The sequence below is a fragment of the Oryza glaberrima genome, chromosome 2 (assembly GCF_000147395.1).
Source record: "Oryza glaberrima chromosome 2, OglaRS2, whole genome shotgun sequence".
NCBI lineage: Eukaryota > Viridiplantae > Streptophyta > Magnoliopsida > Poales > Poaceae > Oryza > Oryza glaberrima.
Genome location: NC_068327.1, coordinates 7,427,608 through 7,450,101, shown reverse-complemented (window position 1 = coordinate 7,450,101; position 22,494 = coordinate 7,427,608). Strand labels below are relative to the sequence as shown.

Genomic DNA, 22,494 nt, shown 5'->3' with positions numbered 1-22,494 from the left:
TATTTATTTTAGTGAAACTAATTTGGTGTTTAATGTATTGGTGTGCTTTTATATTTGAAGTTAGATAAGTTTGATTTACGATAAAACTAAAATCTCTCTGTTTTTAAATGGAGGGAGTATATACCATGTATGATTTACTTATGAGAAATGCCAGAAAATCTCATGTACTCCCTCCGTACTCGTAAAGGAAGTCGTTTTGTACAGCGACACAGTCTCCAAAACACAACTTTGACTTCTTATTTCTATAAAAAAATATTTATTAAAAAGTGATATATGTATACTTTTATGAAAGTATTTTCCAAGACAAATCTATTCATATAATTTTTATATTTTCAAACTCAACAACTTGAGAATTATTTATGATTTATATTCTCAAGGTTTGACTTAAACATTGTCCTAAACGATTTACTTTTACGAGTACGGAGGGAGTATATAGTATACATGTGAATATATGATTTAAATTTAACAATCGGACGGCATTTATTTCACCGTAATAGGAGCCGAGCTATTTATTTCACAATTAAATTAGACCAATCAAGATTCAAAAATAAAAACTAAACCAATTAAGGCATGGCCATACCAGTTTGTTGGATCGCCATAAAGCACTCGCATTTACTGGGAGACGTTGAAAGTTAATGTGCCGATCGACGATTTATTGCAACTTTTAACTTGGCGACAAGAGGATTCACAGAGCCATGGCCGTGCATTATTTGTCCAACACAAAAGCTCGTTTTTTTTTTCATTGGCCATGCTTTTTCTCAACACTCTTCAATCCCATCTTGAAAATTAATTAGAATGGCAAAAAATTGTCGGAGATCGACGAAAATTTATCTGGTACACTCCACTAGTGTGAATGATCGATGAGTTTTTTTTTTCGATTACACAGCAGACGCACACGCACAAACACCACTACACACGTAACATCCACACTCACACACCCACGAATGCGTCTTTTAGCACACTCTCAAAGAGACTGAAATCAGCACATCCATGATTTTACTAAAATTCCGTTAAAAACACACCTGCATATGTACAATATTCGTGGGTACCAGGATTTGAATCCTAGCGGTTGGAGTCATGTACCCATGATTCCACCCCTACATCGCTAATGTTTTTCCCTGATGAGTGATGCACCGGTGCTCTCTACCGGTACCATTCGTTATTAAGGGTATATCGGTAATTTACTACTACAATGATTATTGGTAACTTTGCCATTTAGGTTTTTCCCTGACCAGATCGATACGTGGTCATCCATTGTGTTGGCATCGCTCATATTCTACCAAAAAGCCAAAAAAGAAAGAAGGAAAAAAAGTTTAGTTACTGCTAATTGAGGATTATACTCATTCGCACTTTTTCTTTACAATGATGCCCCTCCACGTTTCCACTGCTGCTAACTAGAATAATAGTATAAATAGATCTGAATCTTTTGATTAAATGTGATCAATGGTTCATTTATGGGGGAGCATCGCAGTAGGACTCTTCCCCAATCGATGAGTCTATTTGTCATGACTTTCATGCATAGCTGACAATATTGTAGTTTTTGGTCATGGATTATTTATCGTTGCCTTCTGTTTCTTGAGCCTACTTTGAAAGGGTGTACTGTATTATTAAAGGAGAGAAATTTTATAGTCATTGAGAAAGTATCTGGAGGTACCAAGATTTTATACTAAAATTTTGGTACCTCAAGATACTTACTATCTAGAGGTACCAAATTTTATACTAGAAATAGAAAATATAATATCTCCCGGTACCTTCTCAAGAATGGTAAAATTATCCATTAAAGAATATATGCATGCAATGTAGGCACAAATCTATTGTCGTGGGTGTACATGTGTATTTTTTGAAAAGAAAATAATTTACTCTCTCTCTGTTCCAAAAATATAAAGATTTATAAGTTGTTTAGCCGATATTAAGGTTAGCTCGAGAGATTCCATTTTAGTCACTTCAGATATTAATCATAAATTTTATATTGTTCATATTTCCTTTCCAAGCATCATTGAAAATAATGGGAACCATGGAAATCATTACAATAATCCTCTTAAACTATGGTATAAAATTTGGATCAGAAAAAACCTTATACTTGGATGGGGGAGTAATAGTTTTCTTTATATTTTTTATAGTAAAAAAGTTATATATAGTTTGGGAATTTACTCAACTATTCAGTACTATGGGGGTGTTTAGATCCATGATGGCATGATGGGTGTAAAGTTTTAGCGTGTTACATCAGATATACGGACACACATTTAAAGTATTAAACGTAGACTAAGGTGGTGTTTGGATCCAGGGACTTAACTTTAGTCTCTGTATTTAGACACTAATTTAGAGTATTAAATATAGACTACTTACAAAACTAATTACATAAATGAAAGCTAATTTGTGAGACAAATTTTTTAAGCCTAATTAATCCATAATTAGAGAATGTTTACTGTAGCATCACATAGGCTAATCATGGATTAATTAGTCTCAATAGATTCGTCTCGCGAATTAGTCCAAGATTATGGATGGGTTTTATTAATAGTCTACGTTTAATATTTATAATTAGTGTCCAAACATCCGATGTGATAGGGATTTAAAAGTTTTAGCCCCATCTAAACAGGGTCTAATAGTAAAACAAATTACAGATTTCGACTGTAAACTATGAGACGAATTTATTAAGCCTAATTAATCTGTCATTAGAAAATGTTTACTGTAGCACCACATTGTCAAATTAATCATGGAGCAATTGGGCTTAAAAGATTCGTCTCACAATTTACACGTAATTTATGTAATTAGTTATTTTTTCGTTTACATTTAATACTCCATAAATATATCAAACATTCGATGTGACATGATGAAAATTTTGCGAGGGGATTCCCGGGCTTGTCGATTAGCCATACTTTCTGACGGTCTTCCATCAACTGTGCCTCCAGTAAAACATTTGTGAAGAGTTTCACTTGATTGTCGACTCTGCCACTGGTGGGTAGGTGGGCTTTGAATCCCAATTTTGTTACTCCCTTCGGCCTCTCATTGGACCAACAGATAATCCTCTTTTTTGACACGCCAAACAAACCAAACAGATACTAATCAATTAATCCCTGATCACGATTAAATTAAATGGATAATCACCAGCAGTTAACGGAGCACACCAACAACCAGGAGATTAAAGTGGGCTCGGTCAATCCAAACGGCTTGGAAAGTGATTACTATCCGCAGTAGCAGCATCAGCTGCTGCCATGGAAGGAGAGAGAAAGAGAGAGAGATCTTAGCTTGCTTGGCGCCAATAAATAGGAGCCCGGGTCATCGGCGAATCCATTGCCATTGCAGTTGTATCCTTCTTCTTCTTCTTCTTCTTTCTCTACTCACCTGCATCTGTAGAGAGAGAGAGAGAGAGAGAGAGATGGCAGGAGGTGACAACAACTCCCAGACCACCAATGGCGGCTCAGGTCACGAGCAGAGAGCCATGGAGGAAGGCAGGAAGCAGGAGGAGTTCGCCGCCGACGGCCAGGGCTGCGGCCTCGCCTTCTCCGTCCCCTTCATCCAGAAGGTGATCATCATTTCATGTCTTCTTCTTCCTCCTGATCTTGAGAGTTCTTGATCTTGACAATGGCGGGCGCGCGCATTGATCGATCATGGTGTAGATCATCGCGGAGATCTTTGGGACATACTTCTTGATCTTCGCGGGGTGCGGGGCGGTGACGATCAACCAGAGCAAGAACGGGCAGATCACGTTCCCGGGGGTGGCGATCGTGTGGGGGCTGGCGGTGATGGTGATGGTGTACGCCGTGGGGCACATCTCCGGCGCGCACTTCAACCCCGCGGTGACGCTGGCGTTCGCGACGTGCCGGAGGTTCCCTTGGCGGCAGGTGCCGGCGTACGCGGCGGCGCAGATGCTGGGCGCCACCCTCGCCGCCGGCACGCTCCGGCTCATGTTCGGCGGCCGCCACGAGCACTTCCCCGGCACGCTCCCCGCCGGCTCCGACGTGCAGTCGCTCGTCCTCGAGTTCATCATCACCTTCTACCTCATGTTCGTCATCTCCGGCGTCGCCACCGACAACCGAGCCGTAAGCTACCTAGCACGATTTTAATTCATTTAATTTAATTGCTCCCTCCGCTAATTAATTATCTAGTTTAATTAGTTTCTATATATCTGTAATTTGATTGCTCCACTAATTAGGATCGATTTGATCCTGATTAATCTGAAAGTTTTGAAGTGATAATTCTGTTGACCATATGCATGGATGCAGATCGGGGAGCTGGCAGGGCTGGCCGTTGGTGCAACCATCCTGCTTAACGTGCTGATTGCTGGGTACGTTTTAATTTTTCTTTCTTTCACACATCATCTCTCTCATGATGATAATTAATTAATTACTCTTCACAATGGAAAGTATTTCAAAGAGGATCTAGAGGCTGAAAATGTGTTGGTATCGATCCACTTCTTTCCATGCCCATGAAACATATAGGGTGTGTTTAGTTCATATCAAAATTAGAAGTTTGGTTAAAATTGAAACGATGTGACGGAAAAGTTGGAAGTTTGTGTGAGTAGAAAAGTTTTAATGTGATGAAAAAGTTAAAAGTTTGAAAAAAAAGTTAGGAACTAAAACAGGCCATAGTAGTAGTAGTATATAATTTCCAGTCAAAATTAAGAAAACAATGGGTCAGATTCAGAGTTCAGACTAGATCAGATGTATGCGTCCTTTTCGGTAGGGAGAGTGCGTTTTGAAGGAGCCAAAGCCAACCAATAAATTCGGTCATGTGGAGCGCAGGGCTTTGAGGGTGCTGCGGTTGGTGCAGTGAAGATCGGCCATGCACTGCACTGCAACCAAACATTAATGTCAACTTAATTACTCCTCCTACCTCCGGCCGCCTAGCTTGTAAATTCACACTCTCCACTCCACTTCACTCCCCACCCATGGTGCCTGCCTCTCAATAACTCACCGTTTGATATAGGCCCTGTTTAGATTCTAACTTTTCTCTTCAAACTTTTAACTTTTCCGTCGCCTCGTTTCAATTTTTTCGAACCTCCAATTTTAACATGTAACTAAACACAACCATAGTTGTGACATGATTCTATGGACCCCGTTTGATACAGCTCGTACTCGCGAAATTAATCTAGGATTATGGAATAGGTTTTGTTATTAATCTACGTTTAATACTTTTAATTAGTGTCCAAACATGTTATGTGAAAGGAACTAAAAATTTTTAGTCCCATCCAAACAGCCCGTAAGATTTTTATCCCGTGAAGTTGGAATTGTACCGAACACTCGGGAGATTCACTTCTGAGATCCGGGATGATATAGAGTCGAGTTGTCATTTCGGTCCTAAAAAGTGCACTACGACTTAAACCTTATGAATTTGTAGATTTTTGTTACACGCTTCTCAAACTACAATTTCTTCTTTTCACAATTTCACTAAGGCTTAGATAACTCGTTCTTATCTTTTTTTTTCAATTAATGTATAAATAATGTTTAGTCAATTCTTATAAACAAATGTCCATAATTGAGATTAATTAGAGTCCGTAAAAAAAGCTGAAACAGAGTTTTTTGTGTTTTGTTGAAGAAAATTCATTTGTACCCTTTTACCTACCTTTAACCAGCATCATTTTATATTGGACAATAATGATCAACAAGCCCTAATAAAGATTTGGGATGAGAGATTCAGAGATTCAGATAATTCTTTTTCAAAAAAAAATCAGAGATTGATGACACGTGTATTTTCTGTTCAGGCCGATCTCGGGAGCATCGATGAACCCGGCTCGGAGCCTGGGGCCGGCGATGATCGGCGGCGAGTACAGGTCGATCTGGGTGTACATCGTCGGGCCGGTCGCCGGCGCGGTGGCCGGAGCTTGGGCCTACAACATCATCCGCTTCACCAACAAGCCCCTCCGGGAGATCACCAAGAGCGGCTCCTTCCTCAAGAGCATGAACCGGATGAACTCCTCCACCTAACCTCTATCTAGCTAACCACCAAGAACCCTAATTAATTACTACTGCCAGTACTACTACTACTACTTTCTGTTCGAGATCGAGATCGAGATGCTTGATCGATGCACCGCATCGCATTTAAAAGGGAAGAGATGGATGAACTACTATTCGTGACGTACACATATATAGTTGTAATTTAATTAGCGTTAGTTCGTTGTCGTCTCGGCTACGTGCCGCAAGGCCTCCTTTGAAACGCAGGAATTTTATAGGAATTCTGTGATGTGTGTTTTTAGATGTGGGGATTCCTATAAAATTCGTGTGGAACTTCTCTGCCTCCTATATATGTAGAACTTAAAAAATCTATGTATATGTGTGTGTGGAATAGTATGTTTTGGACCACGTGATAAAATTGCAGAGTGTTTCCTTGCAGATTATCGTTTTCTTTTAAATAGGTGAGTATGATAAGTTCCCCCCTCTATCCATGCTTATGAAGTTCAGTATTTCGACATCTAAATTATCAAGAAAAAAAAGGACATGTTTGAAATAAGAAGGGAACTTAATTTTGTTTGAAATAGGGAATGAGCTTAATTTGGCCATGTACATAGCAAGTGACAAAAGACATGTGTCTTCCATGTAATCGAGGAGAAAAAATAGTACCAATGAAATGGAACCATGGTCAACCGGTGTGCTTGGAAAAAAAGCGTACCGGATGTACTTATAAAATGAGCCTTTTGCTAGCATTTCTGCATTTGGCTTTGATGTGGTGTCTTTTCTTGGACTAGGAGCAGTAGCATTTCGAAGAAATCTAGAAGAAATCTATGATATGTGGTAGCAATAGTTGAAAGATGTTAAAATTGATTAGATCTTGCATGGTCTTTGACAGTATATATTCTCACGGATTCATGGTGCTTAAATAGAAACCCGTGTAGAAAGGTAGAAAATCAAGCAATGCTGCTGAATGTTTCACATCTCCGATTTTGGTTTCATAAGATCAATTTCAGGTTCAGTGAGTTTGGATGGGCTTTAATTTGTGTTAGGCTCTTGTTTGGATGGGCGTGGATGGACCAAGGCTAAGACCCATCCAGTGATCCAGAGAGACTTTAGGGAGCCCAAATCCAGGCCCAATCCCCACCAAAATGAACTTCCAATGAACAAAACATGACTTCTTTTTGGAAAAAGTACAACCAAAGGTCCCTCAACTTGTCATCGAGTTACAATATCGTCCTCGAACCACAAAACCGGATATAACACATCCCTCAACTTACAAAACCAGTGTAAACTAGTCCCAAGACGGTTTTGAGTCCGGTTTTATCCCATGTGACAGCTGACTCAGCGTGGGACCCACGTGGGCCCCATGCGTCAGCCTCTTCTTCCCTCCCCTCTCCACCTCTCTTCCTCGCTCCTCTCTTTTCCAATCTCCACGGGCGGCGCGCGGGGAGTAGCTGCACGGGCGGCGACCGGCGGGCGCAGGCGGCGTGGGGAGGAGCCGCGCGCGGGCGGCAGGCGGCGGGCCTCGCCGGACGAACGCTAGACCGGCTCCGCCACGTCGGCCGCGAGGAGGTGGCGCGCCTCGTCGGCTCGCTCAGTCGGAGTGCCGCCAACGGCGAGCACGTCGACGCCGACGCCGCGCTGATGGGCCTCACCAGCGACATCGTCTCTCGCATGGTGAATTGGTGATGGGCCGGCCGCCGGCGACGACAATGACACGGAGGAGATGTGGAGCGTGGTCGCCGAGACGGCGGAGCTCACCAGCACGTTAAACCTGCAGTGCGAGGTCATCATAATACTTGTTGTAGCCGTTGAGCAGCCGGGCGAGGTCGTCGTAGTGGTAGGCGCCGCCCTGGTCAATGAAGAAGTCGATGCCGTCCACCGCCGCGTCGTCGCCGAAGGGGCGGTGCACGCCGGCGCGGTGGCCGCCTAGGTAGGCGTTCCAGATCAGGTTGTCGGCGACGTCGGCGGCGGAGGCGTTGGTGGGGAGGGAGTAGCCGCCGCCCTGGCCGCCGATGGAGAGGAGCACGGTGATGCCCCTGGACTGGCAGTTGCTGTATGCTAGCTAGGTTGATGGTTTTGCCATGTATTTATAGAGAGATTTGCAGGTGAAGCTTCATGTCCTCTTGTGGTGTTCGTGCGTGATGTGCATGCGTACAAGTTTAATGGATTGATTCGTCCACGTGGATTGAAGCTTTTGAGATGTGAGCATTTGACTCTATGATCGGCGGCTAGTTCGTCGGTGCTGCTCGATCGATCATATCTCGATCCAGTGCTTAATCGTGTCAATCTTGTTGATAGGGCTTGAAGGAGAACAGCAAGATGGCAATGATCTCAAATTCTCAGGTCATTTGCGTTAACGTCGGCGGCGGCACTCCGGCTGAGCGAGCCGACGAGGCGCGCCACCTCCTCGCGGCCGACATGGCGGAGCCGGTCTAGCGTTCGTCCGGCGAGGAGCTCGTGCACCGCCGCCTAGCTCCTCCCCCGCCGGCCGCCGCCCGCCCGCCCAGCCTCCGCCGCTCGCCGCCCGCTGCCCGCACGCAGCTCCTCCCCACGCCGCCTGCGCCCGCCGGCCGCCGCCCGTGCAGTTTGGAAAAGATAGGAGAGAGAGAAAGAGAGGTGGAGAGGGGAGGGAAGAAGTGGCTGATGCGTGGGGCCCACATGGGTGTCAGCTCCTACATATGATAAAACCGGAGTCAAAACCGTCCAGGGACCTAGTTGCACTGGTTTTTTAAGTTGGAAGATGCATCATATCCGGTTTTGCGGTTCGAGGACGGTATTGTAACTCGATGACAAGTTGAGGGACCTTGGGTGTACTTTTTCCTTCTTTTTTAAGTTAACAAGGGCAGAAACTAGTTTGCACTGAACTGTTATTATGTTACATGTCTTCTCTACTTGCCCACCAAACAATAACCTTCCTAGCTAGAAAAGAAAAGAAAAAAAAACTTACTAGATATCCACATTTGCACAGATTAGTTGTACATTGCATTTACTAGATACATGATGACCAAGGCTAACAAACAAGAAACTCAAGTGGTGCCCCTGAGAAGATGCTCAATTCATATGTACCATCACATCAGCAGCATCAGGTTCCAATATCTGCTTCCAGTCCCCTTGTGAAGAATATATCATCATGGCAATGCATCATTGATATCAATTGTCATATGCCATGGATGAGAAGGCTGAGGACAACTGACAGAATGCCAAACTACAGGGGATTACAGACAGAGCAAATGCATATGCATATGTACAGTTGCTGCATTGGGCTCAAAACAATTGCCAACATTTCATCCTAGCTAATCCTGGTGCTGCAGCTCACAGCTTTGAAGAAGGGGAGCTTGAAGATGGGAGGTAACCACTCTCCATACTGTTCTGCAGCAAGATCGAAGGATCGCTCGATGGCGCGTAGGACCACTCCGTCAGGCTGTTGTTCATGGATTGATTGGATTGGGAGTAACTGGGCCTGATGTATCCACTCAAATCTTCATCAGGTACAACCTCTAGAGGGGCTTGGCCACAGAGCATGCTCACCACCGAAGACATTCTTGGCCTCTGAACAGGTGATGTGTTTGTGCATAGAAGAGCTACATTGAGCATCCTAAGTGCTTCTTCTTGAGAGTAGTGAGAACCAAGACGCTGGTCAACGATTTCCAGTAGTCTCCCTTCCTGCTTCAATCTTTCAGCCTGTGGGCAGAAAATAAATCCAGTTAGTAGATTCGTGTTTAAAATGTGTAACAGGACTATCAGCAGTTTACTTGGTGATATTAACATGCAATGCAAGGCTAAATTTCTTGGGTAATTCGCCTTTCAGATGTGAAACACTTTCAGTTAGCACTAGGCAATTCTTTCTTCTGGCATGAAGAATATTGGTTTGTTTGTGGGCTAATCCTGATCAAGAGAAAATTGTTTATGGGCACACCTAGTTCATTGTTAGCCTTTGTTTGACAGAATCTCAGTAGCTACTAGACAGACTGATTATCCATTGTTATCCGTTGGGTGAGTACCAAGAAACTTGGTCTTATTTCATTGGCTATAGCAGAATAGCTGCCATTCAAATGATCGATTTTTGGAACTAATGTTGTTGGTTTATGTTACAATTGACCTTTATTCCTATCATAACATAATTTTGAACAGCCAATCCAAATCATCAATTACTCAGCATATTATCAGCCTAAAATGTGACAGAGCTCTCCAAAGTTAAGCAAACTGACTTTATAAAAGATAACATATCTATGACAGAAATTCGTCCCATAAGATCATACCCAATTCTATGGGGCTGGACGGCTGGTTATGAATCCGAGTCCTAAAAGACAAAAGCAGTAACAGAAAAAAAGAAGCTAAAATAGCATACCCAGTCAAGAAGATGGAGATATTCGTCATCTGACATGCTACTTGTATTGCTCATTCCACTAACAATCTCTAATGTCACCACTCCAAAACTGTATACATCTGCTTTACATGTCAAGCAACCTCTCGTGGCATACTCAGGTGCCATGTATCCACTGGTTCAAATAAAGAACGGTATCAGATGTTGGATAATAAAGATTTTTACATAATACAATAATAGAAAATGAAAGGTGAAGTAGCCAATAAAAATATAGAATGACAGCTTACACTGTTCCAGCTATCCGAGTGCTCATACGCCCACGGTCATCATTCAGTTTAGCCAAACCAAAATCAGATATTTTCGGTTGCAGTCTTTCATCAAGAAGAATATTTGATGGTTTAATATCTCTATGGATGATTTTCAATGTTGATTCTTCATGGAGATAGCACAAGCCTTTTGCTGTTCCAAGGCAGATATTATATCGTGTTGGCCAGTCTAGTTTCAATTGATGATCTCCACGTCCTAAAAATTGGTACACTATTAGAATAGAATGCTCTTACCAACTACGATGAGCGTTGAACTAGATAATTGTAGGGAAATTCATTTTGGGGCAGGAAAACCAGTTTGGAAATATCATCTGAATTTATGTAGTCTTACCAAAAAGTGCACGACCAAGACTATTGTTTTCCAAGAACTCGTATATCAGCAGTAGCTGTTCTCCATCAATACAACAACCAAAGAGCCTTACAAGGTTAGGATGCCTTAGGGCAGATATTATTCCTATTTCATTTAAAAACTCACGATTCCCTTGGCTCGACTGGGAAGAGAGTTTCTTAACAGCAACTGTAGTACCATTGGCTAGTGTACCCTGAAGATAGAAGATTGGTTAACAGTGTGTTACAACTCAGAAAGGAATGAAAGAGGTACTGAATTAAAATGCCTACTGTTAGTTTATTACATCTGAGTGCTGGTCGATTCACCTTTATTATTATTTATATGTTTCTTAGTTATTATGTTCGATCATCTGAGTATGTTGCAGTGGCAGTGAATTACTTATCCCAAAGGCAGTGTTTGGCTAATGGGATAGGGGAAATGATTTCCCACCCACCAAAAGACATCTTTAAATCCTAACCATTCATTTCTCCTTTTCCATTTAATCTTAACCCTTCATTCATTTCCCAATCCCAATACCACCCCCCATTTCCCATTATCCAAACACACCCAAAATGTGTATACCATATGCAGTGATGTCATGAATACAAAGTAAATTTTCTGTATTCTAACACCTTAAGGGAGAAAACCTTAAGTTCACAGTTTTTACCTTGTAAACAGGTCCAAAGCCACCCTCACCAATTTTATTTGCAGGATCAAAATTTTTCGTTGCGGATTCAATTTCTTTTAAGCTAAAGAAGTACTGTGTCCGTGTCTGAAGATCTGAATTATCGGTCTTCCTTCCATGGTAAAAGAATTGTAATCCTGTGATGCACAGTAAAATATTAAAACTAGAAGGTAGAAACACTAGTGTATTTTGGATGTCTGTCGTCAATATTAGCTGACGAGCATATCAATTTTTTTTTATTGACATTCCTCTAGTTTAGAGATAGTTATAAACTTTCAACTGCATAATACAGCCAGAAAAAGGATAGCATCCCCTTGGTCCTTATGTAATGAATTAACACAATTTTGGTTTATGTTGCTCAAGTTGGTTGCTTCAATAATAAGTTTACGGGCTGATACTTGAATTCAAAATTAGTAAATTTCACATCCCAGGTTTTGGGGCATTCGTAAGTTTTGCAATTTGCTTCGAAGAACCCCATGAATTGGGGGGAAATGCTTCATAAAACCCAGGTACATCCTACATCATCTAATTCCCATGGTATAGTATTTGTGCATAATATTTGGACAAAAATATTATGCAGTATTTTGTGTGCATAGAAACATTAGGCATTTTCTCAACGAATAGAGTATATGCTTTTGAAAATACCACACATTATAAGAATATGTGTACTTTGCATAAATCTGGTTTTGTTGAACATTTTGCCCAAAAACCTGGGTTGCTTTATACATGGCAAAACCTAAGGTTTTACGCTACAAATTCCCCAAAAGGCCAAAACCTAGGGGTTTTATGAATTCATAGTTTAGAATCAATGACAAGCATGCTAAACCAGACAGAGAAGATAACATACATTCATATAGTATGTAGGACAAGGTAGAAAATGAATATCAACTTACCATTTCCTTTCAGATTCTTTTTCCGGAAGAATTTGATATAGCAAAGAATTAGCGCAAGTATGACAATCAAACATGCTGCTACTATTATAGTAATCATCAATCCAGTAGAGATTCCATGATGGTTCCTGTTTACTGTACAAGTACTACAGTTAGCTAATTTCCAAGCATATGAGAAGATATGATTAAACAGTATCCATGCTTAATTAGAGAGCTTGAAAAGCACATGTAAAATGTTGGAAAGAAGACAGTTTAGTTGGGAGTGCAAAGAACTTACATTGTATCACAGATATAGCTGAGATCAATGGACCATACACACCCCGGTCAGGAACACCTGTGGTACCTTTGCCTGCCCAGTAGAAGTGAATTTCCAATGTATTATCTGTGATGTTGGTTGTGAAAGTTTTTGTAATTACACGATGGACACCACCAGCCTCATCTTGAATGTTAAAATCCTTCAAAACTTTAGTACCCTGGCAGATTATTGCAAATCTTAGTTAATAATGTCTTAAGAGAACAACAGTAATCCATATTTGTATGATGCTACTTTAACAAGAATTAAATAATGCATGGTATATTCAAGAAAATGAGGACAGGTGCCCAAGAAATCATTTGAGCAGTAAATAACTTACACCAACAAAAAATAAAGTAACCAAGAAAAGAAACTTCCATATTTTATTCATAATTTTATATCCACTTGGGTTGCTGACGATTTCAGATTATCCAATTTTCATCTTTGTCGCTTCTTAATACAAATAATGGATTTGAAATTGGATTTTGTGGATTTGCACAACTCTGTGTGCATTCATGATTCTGTTTTGGAATTTTTCAAACATTAAAACATGGTAAATTCTTTTTTTTCTCGAAAAACGCAGGAGAACTGCGCCTCATTAAATTAAGAAGAGAGAAAAGGGGCTAGAGCCCTACAACACACACCACACACAACTCACACAACTTCACACAACTCTCAACGAAGGAAACATAAAAGCGCCTGAGCTAAACACCAAGGGGCGACCAAGAAACTGCCACTAAACATGGTAAATTCTATAACTGAGACAACTGTTCCCCAGGCAGCAAGCAGTTGTTATTGATCCTTTTTGTTAGTAGGACAATCATTTGCTCCAGATAATATATAAATTCTCCAAATATAATGATAGCTTTTCCATGCAAAATTTCTGATAGTTATTAAGAATGAAGTAAGAATTCTATAACTGAGACAACTGTTCCCCTAGGCAGCAAGCAATTGTTGTTGATCCTTTTTGTTAGTAGGACAATCATTTGCTCCAGACAAAATATGAATTCTCCAAATATAATGATGGCTTTTCAACACAAAATTTCTGATAGTTTTTTTAATAATGAAGACAAGTGGTATAAACTAAGAGTAGCAAAGAATTAAGATGCCAGCAAGATTATGACATAAAGAAAAATGGCAAATCCTACAGATTAAGGGAATGGTACCTGGATAAAAACATCAAAAATGCGCTTGCCATTGCTGGAAAAAGTATGATCTTCTGTAAACACAATCTCAGCAAAATGAAGTTCTACAGAATATTCACCATTTTCCATGCAGACTCCATAGTATTTCAGTGAGAGGGGTGAGAGGCGAGCTTCAGTGTATAACTCAGGGTGATCCAGTGTGAGTTCTGATGTGTTTCTAGCAATGTAATCAGCATCTGGATTACCCACAAAATCTCCTGTACTACTATAGGCCCATTTTCTGTCATTTGATAAAACAAAAGTTGATGTTCCTATTCGAGATGAGTCGTCCTCATAAATATTCCCATTGACCTCAACACTTTTGCCACCACAGTTAATAAATAGGGAGGAATCTGAAGATATTTGAAGGAATTTTTTAGTACCATTTTACACTTAAAATTTTAAACTCAAATCTGAATATAAGACTGATGTCATGTCCCATCTCCATTGCATAAGAAACTTACAGCGTGGTTTGTCCATGCAGGGAAGATTCTTTCGTAAACATGGTTGCAAACTTGCAAAACAAAAAATCATAAACCCCTTAATACTTATTTTCTTATATGGATATTTGATATGAAAATATATTATATTGAAATTTCAGTGTGTGATCTTACAGATTGTCATTTGAGGATGAAAAACTTGAAACCATATTTCTGCAATTACAACATGCAAGGCATTTCAACATCATGAAAAAAAAAGCTCATTCTATGCAAAGTTCAAATGAGCAGCATACACGTTTGCTTGTTGACATTCATTTGGAGGGTTACCCGTGAAGTTATTAAACGACACATCCCTGCAAGCATTCATCAGTTGTTATCCAAGAACATGTCACCAAAACAGAAAATGACATATACAACTGATTTTCATTCTATAAAAAGTAAACAAGAGTGACCAGTAGAGAGCATATATGTATGTGCACAGAAGAGTATTGCATTATAGCATACGCACATGTTTACTTTGTTGCTTGCCTTGTTTTTCAACATCCAACCAGGCAAATCTCCAGTCAGCATGTTGTCAGTTAAGTACCTATTTATAGTAATTGAAATGAGGCGCCTTCCAAAAGCAATAAACAAAACCACCAATGTTGGAGAGAATTCTACACTTTATTTTGTCCAAAATCAAACAAAAAATGTTGATACATAAAGTAAAATCTCAAGGATTTAATCTCACAAATATTGTAGTTGTAGTGCCACCATTCTGTCAAAATTTTGTGGAATTTGACCAGTCAACTTGTTGAAGCTTAGATCCCTGAAATTAATACAGATTGTAATCATGGCATTGAGCAAAACACCAGGGCTTTGTGTGGCCACATATGTTAGCTTCAATGAACAGTAAAACTTATACAACATCCTATAGTAGAGAATGAGTTAGCATGTCAGAGAAACAAGTATTTGTAATTATCAGCATTCAGTGTAAAAGGAGACAATAGGTTATGCCAAGATTACCCCTTAATACTATTACCCCCTAATAGTGCAACAAAAACAAGTGAAATAGATAATGGTAAAAGACACCCTTGTCCAACACATGCAGTAAAAGACACCCATATTTCATATTAGAATAATAAACCATGACATTTCCAATTCTAACAACTGACTTTTCTCGTCTCACCCATGATGATGCAAACAGAAAAACCATAACCATATGAACAAGAAAGCTCACTCTAAAAGGTAATGGTTGAAGCAAAATAATGGCTGGATACTTACATGAGTATTAGATACTGCATCTGTCCAAGGTAAGGTGGTATTTCACCATATATGGAGCAGTTTCTTAGGACCCTGTAACATAAGAGAATTTAATATTGTGCTGGAAGTACTAATGTTTTTGAACGAGCACCCAAAAGGATACTAAGATGGAACTTAGCATCAATTTTTAAGAGAGAAGAAATGGTGAGAATTTCATATTGTGCTGGAAGTACTAGTGTTTTTGAACAAGAAATGGTGAGAATTCCATATTGTGCTGGAAGTACTAGTGTTTTTGAACGGACACTCAATGTGGGATACTAAGAAGGAACTTAGCATCAATTATTAAGAGAGAAGAAATGGTGAGAAAACCAGAGCTGAGGAGGGACTCGAACTCTGCCCAGCAAGAGCACCTGGAAGCTCCCATACCACCGGGCTACAATGCCGTTCTCTGCTGGAAGTACTAATGTAAGCTAGTAAAAATCACTGAAAGATAAACTTACACTTTTGTAAGGTGCTGTGCATTTTGTAAGGGAGGAAATTTCATGCTCGGTCCACTCAAATCAGTCACTCTCCTGATTATGTAATGGTTACAAGATATATTGTTAAAAACATCAGTTGTGACTCAGTGGTAAAATAATAAAGCATAGGTATGAAACATTCATACAGTTCTGTTAAGTTGTTCAACAAAGAAATTTCTGGAGGAATAGGCCCACTCATCAAGGTACCCTGCATGTCTCTGAAAAATCAAGAGAGAAGATTTAAACGAAATTAGAACATTGAACAAAAGTCATTTTCATCCATTTCAACTGCAACTCGTGAAATGTTCTACATCAGAGTGAAACTAACATTCTGTTGACCCGTTGCCAATTTTTTATGAAACTGGGTATTCTTCCTGAGATATTGGTCCCGTCAATTCGGCTGAAATTGTTCCAAATTACAACAAAAATTAGAACTTCCTAGTCAAGAAAAGATTTTCTTGAAATAAGGGTGGGACATACAAATCTGTCATATTTGTGAGCCTGGAAAAGGTTGAAGGCAACTCTCCTGTGATGTCATTTGCAGAAATGAAACTGTAAGAGGAAAATGAGTAATAATTCAAGAAACTTTAGACAGCCTTAGTGGAAAAATAATGAGAAACTTTGTTTTCAAGGCATATTCATGTTTCTTTAATTGATAAAAGTTATCAGCATCTGAAGGAGAAAAAAAATCATTCAAAACATGGCATCGTGTTATTCTAATTAACAGTATATAAACTGTAATGGGAACAATTGAACAGCAACGATGTATTAATGCTAATTAGGTATGGTTACTTATCACATTCATGCTAGTTTCCAAAGTCGTTGCAAATTTAACTTTAAATAAAGAAGTCTGGTTATTTGAATTTCCATTCCCGGTAACAACATAAGTATATATCTTAAACAACAACGCAAGACAAGTGAACCTCCTTAGCAATGAGGATGTAAATGATTATATAAAGGTATCAGTACAGGAACTTACAATCTCTCCAAACTGATGATGTTACCGAATTCTGGTGGAATATGACCCTCAAGCTGATTGCCTTCTAGATTTCTGCATGCAAATGGTTGAGGTTCAAAAGTTAGTTCCTCTAATATTTTAGGGGAGCGTATCCTATGGACATAGGCCCTCGTGTGTACACACCGTGCACACCAACTAAAAATTATCCCAAAAAATTCTAGAAAAATTCATACATGTACTTCCAATAGTATTACATCTACGCGCAAAGTCACATCTTCCAATAGAGAGTAACAAAAAAGATAAAATTCTGACAGAATTACAACCTTAAAACTGTCAGATGTTCTTTTTTGTTACGGCTAAAATATAATGAATTTGAGGTTAAGATTTTACCATTATGTGTAATACTATTGAAAGTACATGTATGAACTTTTTTATATTTTTTGGTGACATTTGTTAGTTGGTGTGCACGTGTGTATACGTAAGAGCTTCTATGCATAGGATATGTTGCCATATTTTAGTATACACTTTCAGCCCAGCAAGCTCCAGGTGCTTGTAATCATCGTGCAACCACAACTCACATAGATTTCAAGAAGGGCATGCGTCCAAGCTCCTTAGGTACTGTTCCAGATATGCGATTTCCCTGGAGAGACCTGTAATTGCACTAGAAAGTTGAACAAATGACTACTTACAGGCATTCTGACGATATGATGTAGGATCATGCAAAACATACAGATTAAAAACAGGTAGGCTAGCCCATGATGCTGGAATTGGTCCTTGGATGAAATTGCGTGATAAGTCACTGCAGGGAAAGTGAGACTTTTATTTATGAATGCTTGTGAATGTTCTTAAATTTAAGTAGCTGGATGGAAGCACTTACAGATTTGTCAAATAAGTGAGGTTGACAACTTCTTCAGGTAGAACTCCACTAAGATTCTGACGCATAAGTTCCCTGCCATGTGCATGAACAAAGAATAAAAAAAACATTTTAGTGAACAACGAAAGACACTGAAACAGTTGAACTATTCTGGATAAGAACCACTCTAGAGCAATAAAAGAAGTGGAATAATAGGTATTATCCTTACAAGCTGATAACATGACACTCTGTGTTGTTCTTGAATGAACAATCACATGTCAGATTGCTGACTGGAAAATTAGGATAACTAGATTTTGGGTAACTATTGGAATCACTGGCATTAACCCAAGTTTTAGACCCAGTGCATGGATCCACACTGAAGTCCCAATCCATCTTGTTAAGCTTGCGTGCTATTCCCTTAAGTGCTTCAACTGCAAAAGAAAAGGCAATTGAAATTTTAGCTTGTATTTCTGTTAGCATGTAAGAACTCAGCAGTCTCAATACAATGTTGTTTGTTTGCTTCCCTCAAAAGAAACAAATAGAAATCACCAGCACCAACAAGACAAGTATCAAGTGTTCCCGCATGAGAATTTCAAAATGTTGCAATATACAACTTAAACACACAAATTTTGACAATTTGACCCTTTCCGAAAACTAATTTTACAAATGAACCGCGGCCAAAACTTATTTCAAAAATGACCCTTTTGTTCAACGCCAAATCGTATGGTGCTGAACTTAGACACCTCAACGCCAAATAGCACGGCGTTAAATGCACGTTGGCACGCCAACTCAGCCTCTCATCCGCGGTGGCACAGCATTCAGCGCCAGTTGACGTGGCGCTGAGGTGTCTAAGTTCAGCGCCATACGATTTGGCGCTGAACAAAAGGGTCATTTCTGAAATAAGTTTTGGCCGCGGTTCATTTGTAAAATTAGTTTTCAGAAAGGGTCAAATTGTCAAAATTTGTGACTTAAACAGTACAAAGCCACGGAACAATGCATAATGAGTGAGCTAGAGAACCTATCAAGCAGTGGATAAAAGGAAGTTTGGTATTGCAATTCTCATTTGCTTAGAGAGTAAAAAAACTAAAATGTTGGCACAAAAGCCTCATGTTTGATGGTAGCAGCCTCCCAGAACTCCATATTTATCCTCGTTAGCAAGTGAAGTGAGACATTCATAAATTATTTCTCTCCACACATAGCTACCAGCATAGGCCATGGCCATGACATTAACTTTGAGGCATTGAGCTATCAAACATGCCATTTCTTTCCCTCAAGTGCCCAATTTCTTGTAGCGCATATATGCACAGTAGGCCATGGCTTTGCACAACTCACCCATCAGCTCAAGCCCATGACTCATTGCGCTCTAGCAACTAAACCTCCGAAAAATTGCAAGCACGGAGCATTGTGCACTGCCATTCTCCGGTTCATCATTCCTTGCAAGAGGAAGGCTTTGCGAAACGAAACCATCGCTGTTACCAACTCAATACAATCACCAGGCAACATATTGTCGTAATGTCATGAGATGCATACAACACATTGTCACCATGGTTTGTATTGCACATAAAGCCAAGCCAAAGCAGCCAACGTCTCCTGCCAGCGCACCGAGCCAACTTTGGCACTCCTAGGAAGTTGCCCGGCGTGCACCCTGGGCACTCAGCAATTTCATCAAACAGTTGGCGTGCAGCACCCATTGGACTAGATCAATCTGTTCACCACTGCATATGCCTAACCCGCAGCTCTGGCGCAAGATGGGATCTTCAAGACGAAGAGAGCGGCCAAGTCAAAACTCAAAAGCCAAAACAACTTCCTGCTCAGATTCGCCATCGACAAGATCGCACAGCTTGCCCTTATCTTGGGGGCCCTTGGAGGAAACAATTTTGGTGGGGGAATAACCGAAAAGGCGAAAAATGGCGATGCTATTTGCTCTTATGCCCCTAAAAGGAATACCAATTTGCATTTCAACCCTGAATGATTCAGGGAATGCTATATATTTGCACTTAAGCTGGATGAGAGAATTTTTTAGAAACGTCCTGAGAGAAGCAACAATTCGGCACGAACTCCATGCGTCCTGAACACAGTTCACCCGAGGATCACAGGCGCAATAAGAAAAGAAGAAAAATGGCATTTCGCCATTTTGCACGGTGTACGACTGTACGAGTTCTTGAGGCATTGCCCCCCAAGTGAGCAGCACTGATGGATCTGATGCAGCAGAGCAGAAGAAATGCCTGAGTGCCCTTCCGGGCGATCTGGGTGAATTTTGCAGATGATCTTGAGACGCCAAAATCAGCGGTAAAGAAAAGGGAAATCTTTGGCAGTTTTTCATCTCCAGATCAAAATAAACAAACATTTTTTTTATTATTCTTGTTTCCGGGGATTGGTAGAGGCTGCTAGTTGTAAATACGAAGTAGTAAAATAAAAATCAACTACTAGCGTGTGGAGGCCATCGATCGATTTGTAGTTGCGGTTGCAATGACAGATTGGGAGCAGCAAAAAAATCCACAAGAATCTCAAGACAAAGCTCAAGCTTAGCTAAGCGAAAACACACTTAGACGCATGCTTACTACAGTAATTAATTCTAATTAACAAAGAAATTAGCAACAACAACCAAAAAACAAAACAAGAAGAAGACCAAAATCTGAGAGGAAAGCTAGCTAGCTGCCGCCGCCGTACGCAACTCACCTTCTTGCTGCGGCAGCCTCTGAGTCTGCGCGGCCGCGGCGGCGCACCGGCGGCCATCTCTGCAGCCGGCGCCCAGCAGCAGCAGCAGCAAAGGTAGGAGGAGGAGGAGGAAGAGACGGCTGCCTCCCACCATTGCCCTTCGGCCCCTCCCAATACTGGGCAGCAAGCAAGCTACAGAGAGCTTTTGGTAGAGCTAAGCTAGCTAGGCTAAGCTAAGCTCCTCCTCACTGTGCTCGTGCTGCGCTTGCGCGTGCGATGCGACGCTGGTTTTTGGGTGGAGTTGCGTATGGGTTGTGGTTGTGCGGCGCAGCGGCGGTAGGCCATATCGCAGCAGGCTCGGGTTTTTGACCAGCTGGGGGATTAACGCTTAATGCGCGCTGACACTGCTGCTGATCGTGTGTTTTTTTTTTTTTGTTCGCGGATAAGAGGTAGGAGTAGTACGGAATTTCTTTCTACTGTACAGTTTCTACGTCCGGTCAACTTGTCTTTCTTTTTATTTATTAACAACGAGAATACTAGTGTCTCCGTCCCAAATTATTAGACATTTTGAATTTTTTTTATTTTAATATTTAATCGTTCATCTTATTTAAAAATTTAGTATAAATATAAAAAAGATAAGTCATACTTAAAATATTTTTAATAATAAAGCAAATCACAAATAAAATAAATAATAATTCTATAATTTTTTGAATAAGACGAATGATCAAATATTAGAAAGAAAAACTCAAAACGACAAGTATTTTAGGACGGATACAGTACTAGTTTACATATCGATACCGTTAAATACGGTGTGGTTTGATTTTGATTATTAGACATACTGGAGAGATAAATTAAATATTTTTAAAATTTTAATAAATAATCCAAACAAATGGTCGTACGTATTACAGTAAAAAGTGTTATGATAGCACATGTTTTGAAAACATAGAATAAATAATTTAGAAAAGACAAAAAAAAAACAAAGAGATGATATCTCCGAAGGTTTCCCAAACCACATCGAGGCTAGACTCCATCTTCCTTTTGTCGACGATTCAATCTTAGAGTACAACCTTTGATTTCTTTAGGCTTGATCACATATACTCCGTCCGTTTTCTAATATAAGGGATTTTAATATTTTATTTGCACTGTTTGATCATTCGTCTTATTTAAAGAAAATTAGAATTATTATTTATTTTATTTGTGACTTACTTTATTATCCAAAGTATTTTAAGCACAACTTTTTAGTTTTATATTTGCACAAATTTTTTTGAATAAGATGAGTAGTCAAACGTTACAAGAAAATAGTGAATATCCCTTATATATAAGATCTAAAGTATTGGTTTAAGGGATGAGATAGGTTGGGTTAGGTTAGAATCTATTTTTTCGAGTATTTGGCTTAAGGATAAGTGGGATGGGATGGTATCTCATAGAAAATATTATTAAAACTGACGGATAAATCCAACCTACTATTCTCTCTAACATCCCTGATCTCAGAAGAATATTCCCTCAAGATCTGAATTGGTTCAAAATTGATGGACTATTCCAAACCATTTTTTTTATCTGGCTGATATATAAGATATCTTTTTAAAAGTAGGATCATTAGGATCATTTCATTCCTCATGCCAAACGAATGTACGAGGCCGTCACATCTTAAAAACAGAGTTTAACCTATCCCACGTGACCCCGATAGCCAACCCCTGCTAGTTAACCTTGCACGCCTTCCAACGGTTTTGAGCACATGTACGTATCTGATTGCATTGCTTGGTCCATAGAAAATAGAGCTTCGGCTCAAAACATTTTTCATTAGCTTCTTTAAACCGCGTGGGATCCTTGAAGAATTAGGATGCCACGTCAGCGGTTCCTTTTGCAAATTAGCCCCCGCACATTGGAGATTAGGAGTGTAATTTT

General features: G+C 40.0%; 2 protein-coding genes across 2 annotated transcripts; one reads left to right on the top strand and one right to left on the bottom strand.

Moving 5' to 3' along the window:
• Positions 1-3,223: 3,223 nt before the first annotated feature.
• On the top strand, positions 3,224-6,329 carry LOC127764386 (aquaporin NIP1-1). Its single transcript, XM_052289265.1, has 4 exons — positions 3,224-3,523; positions 3,618-4,040; positions 4,224-4,285; positions 5,702-6,329. Exons 1-4 carry the CDS (start codon positions 3,377-3,379, stop codon positions 5,922-5,924), a joined length of 855 nt encoding a protein of 284 aa, XP_052145225.1. The 5' UTR covers positions 3,224-3,376; the 3' UTR covers positions 5,925-6,329.
• Positions 6,330-8,702: 2,373 nt separating this feature from the next.
• LOC127762187 (probable LRR receptor-like serine/threonine-protein kinase At1g53440) lies at positions 8,703-20,919 on the bottom strand. Its single transcript, XM_052286591.1, has 24 exons — positions 20,611-20,919; positions 18,161-18,362; positions 17,956-18,027; positions 17,809-17,877; positions 17,657-17,728; positions 17,100-17,171; positions 16,601-16,672; positions 16,449-16,520; positions 16,267-16,338; positions 16,103-16,174; positions 15,624-15,695; positions 15,091-15,168; positions 14,869-14,946; positions 14,654-14,713; positions 14,535-14,573; positions 14,385-14,434; positions 13,903-14,273; positions 12,722-12,917; positions 12,448-12,579; positions 11,537-11,691; positions 10,873-11,083; positions 10,503-10,737; positions 10,240-10,390; positions 8,703-9,572 (listed from the first exon to the last, which is right to left on the bottom strand). Exons 1-24 carry the CDS (start codon positions 20,741-20,743, stop codon positions 9,204-9,206), a joined length of 3,105 nt encoding a protein of 1,034 aa, XP_052142551.1. The 5' UTR covers positions 20,744-20,919; the 3' UTR covers positions 8,703-9,203.
• Between the last annotated feature and the right edge of the window lie 1,575 nt (positions 20,920-22,494).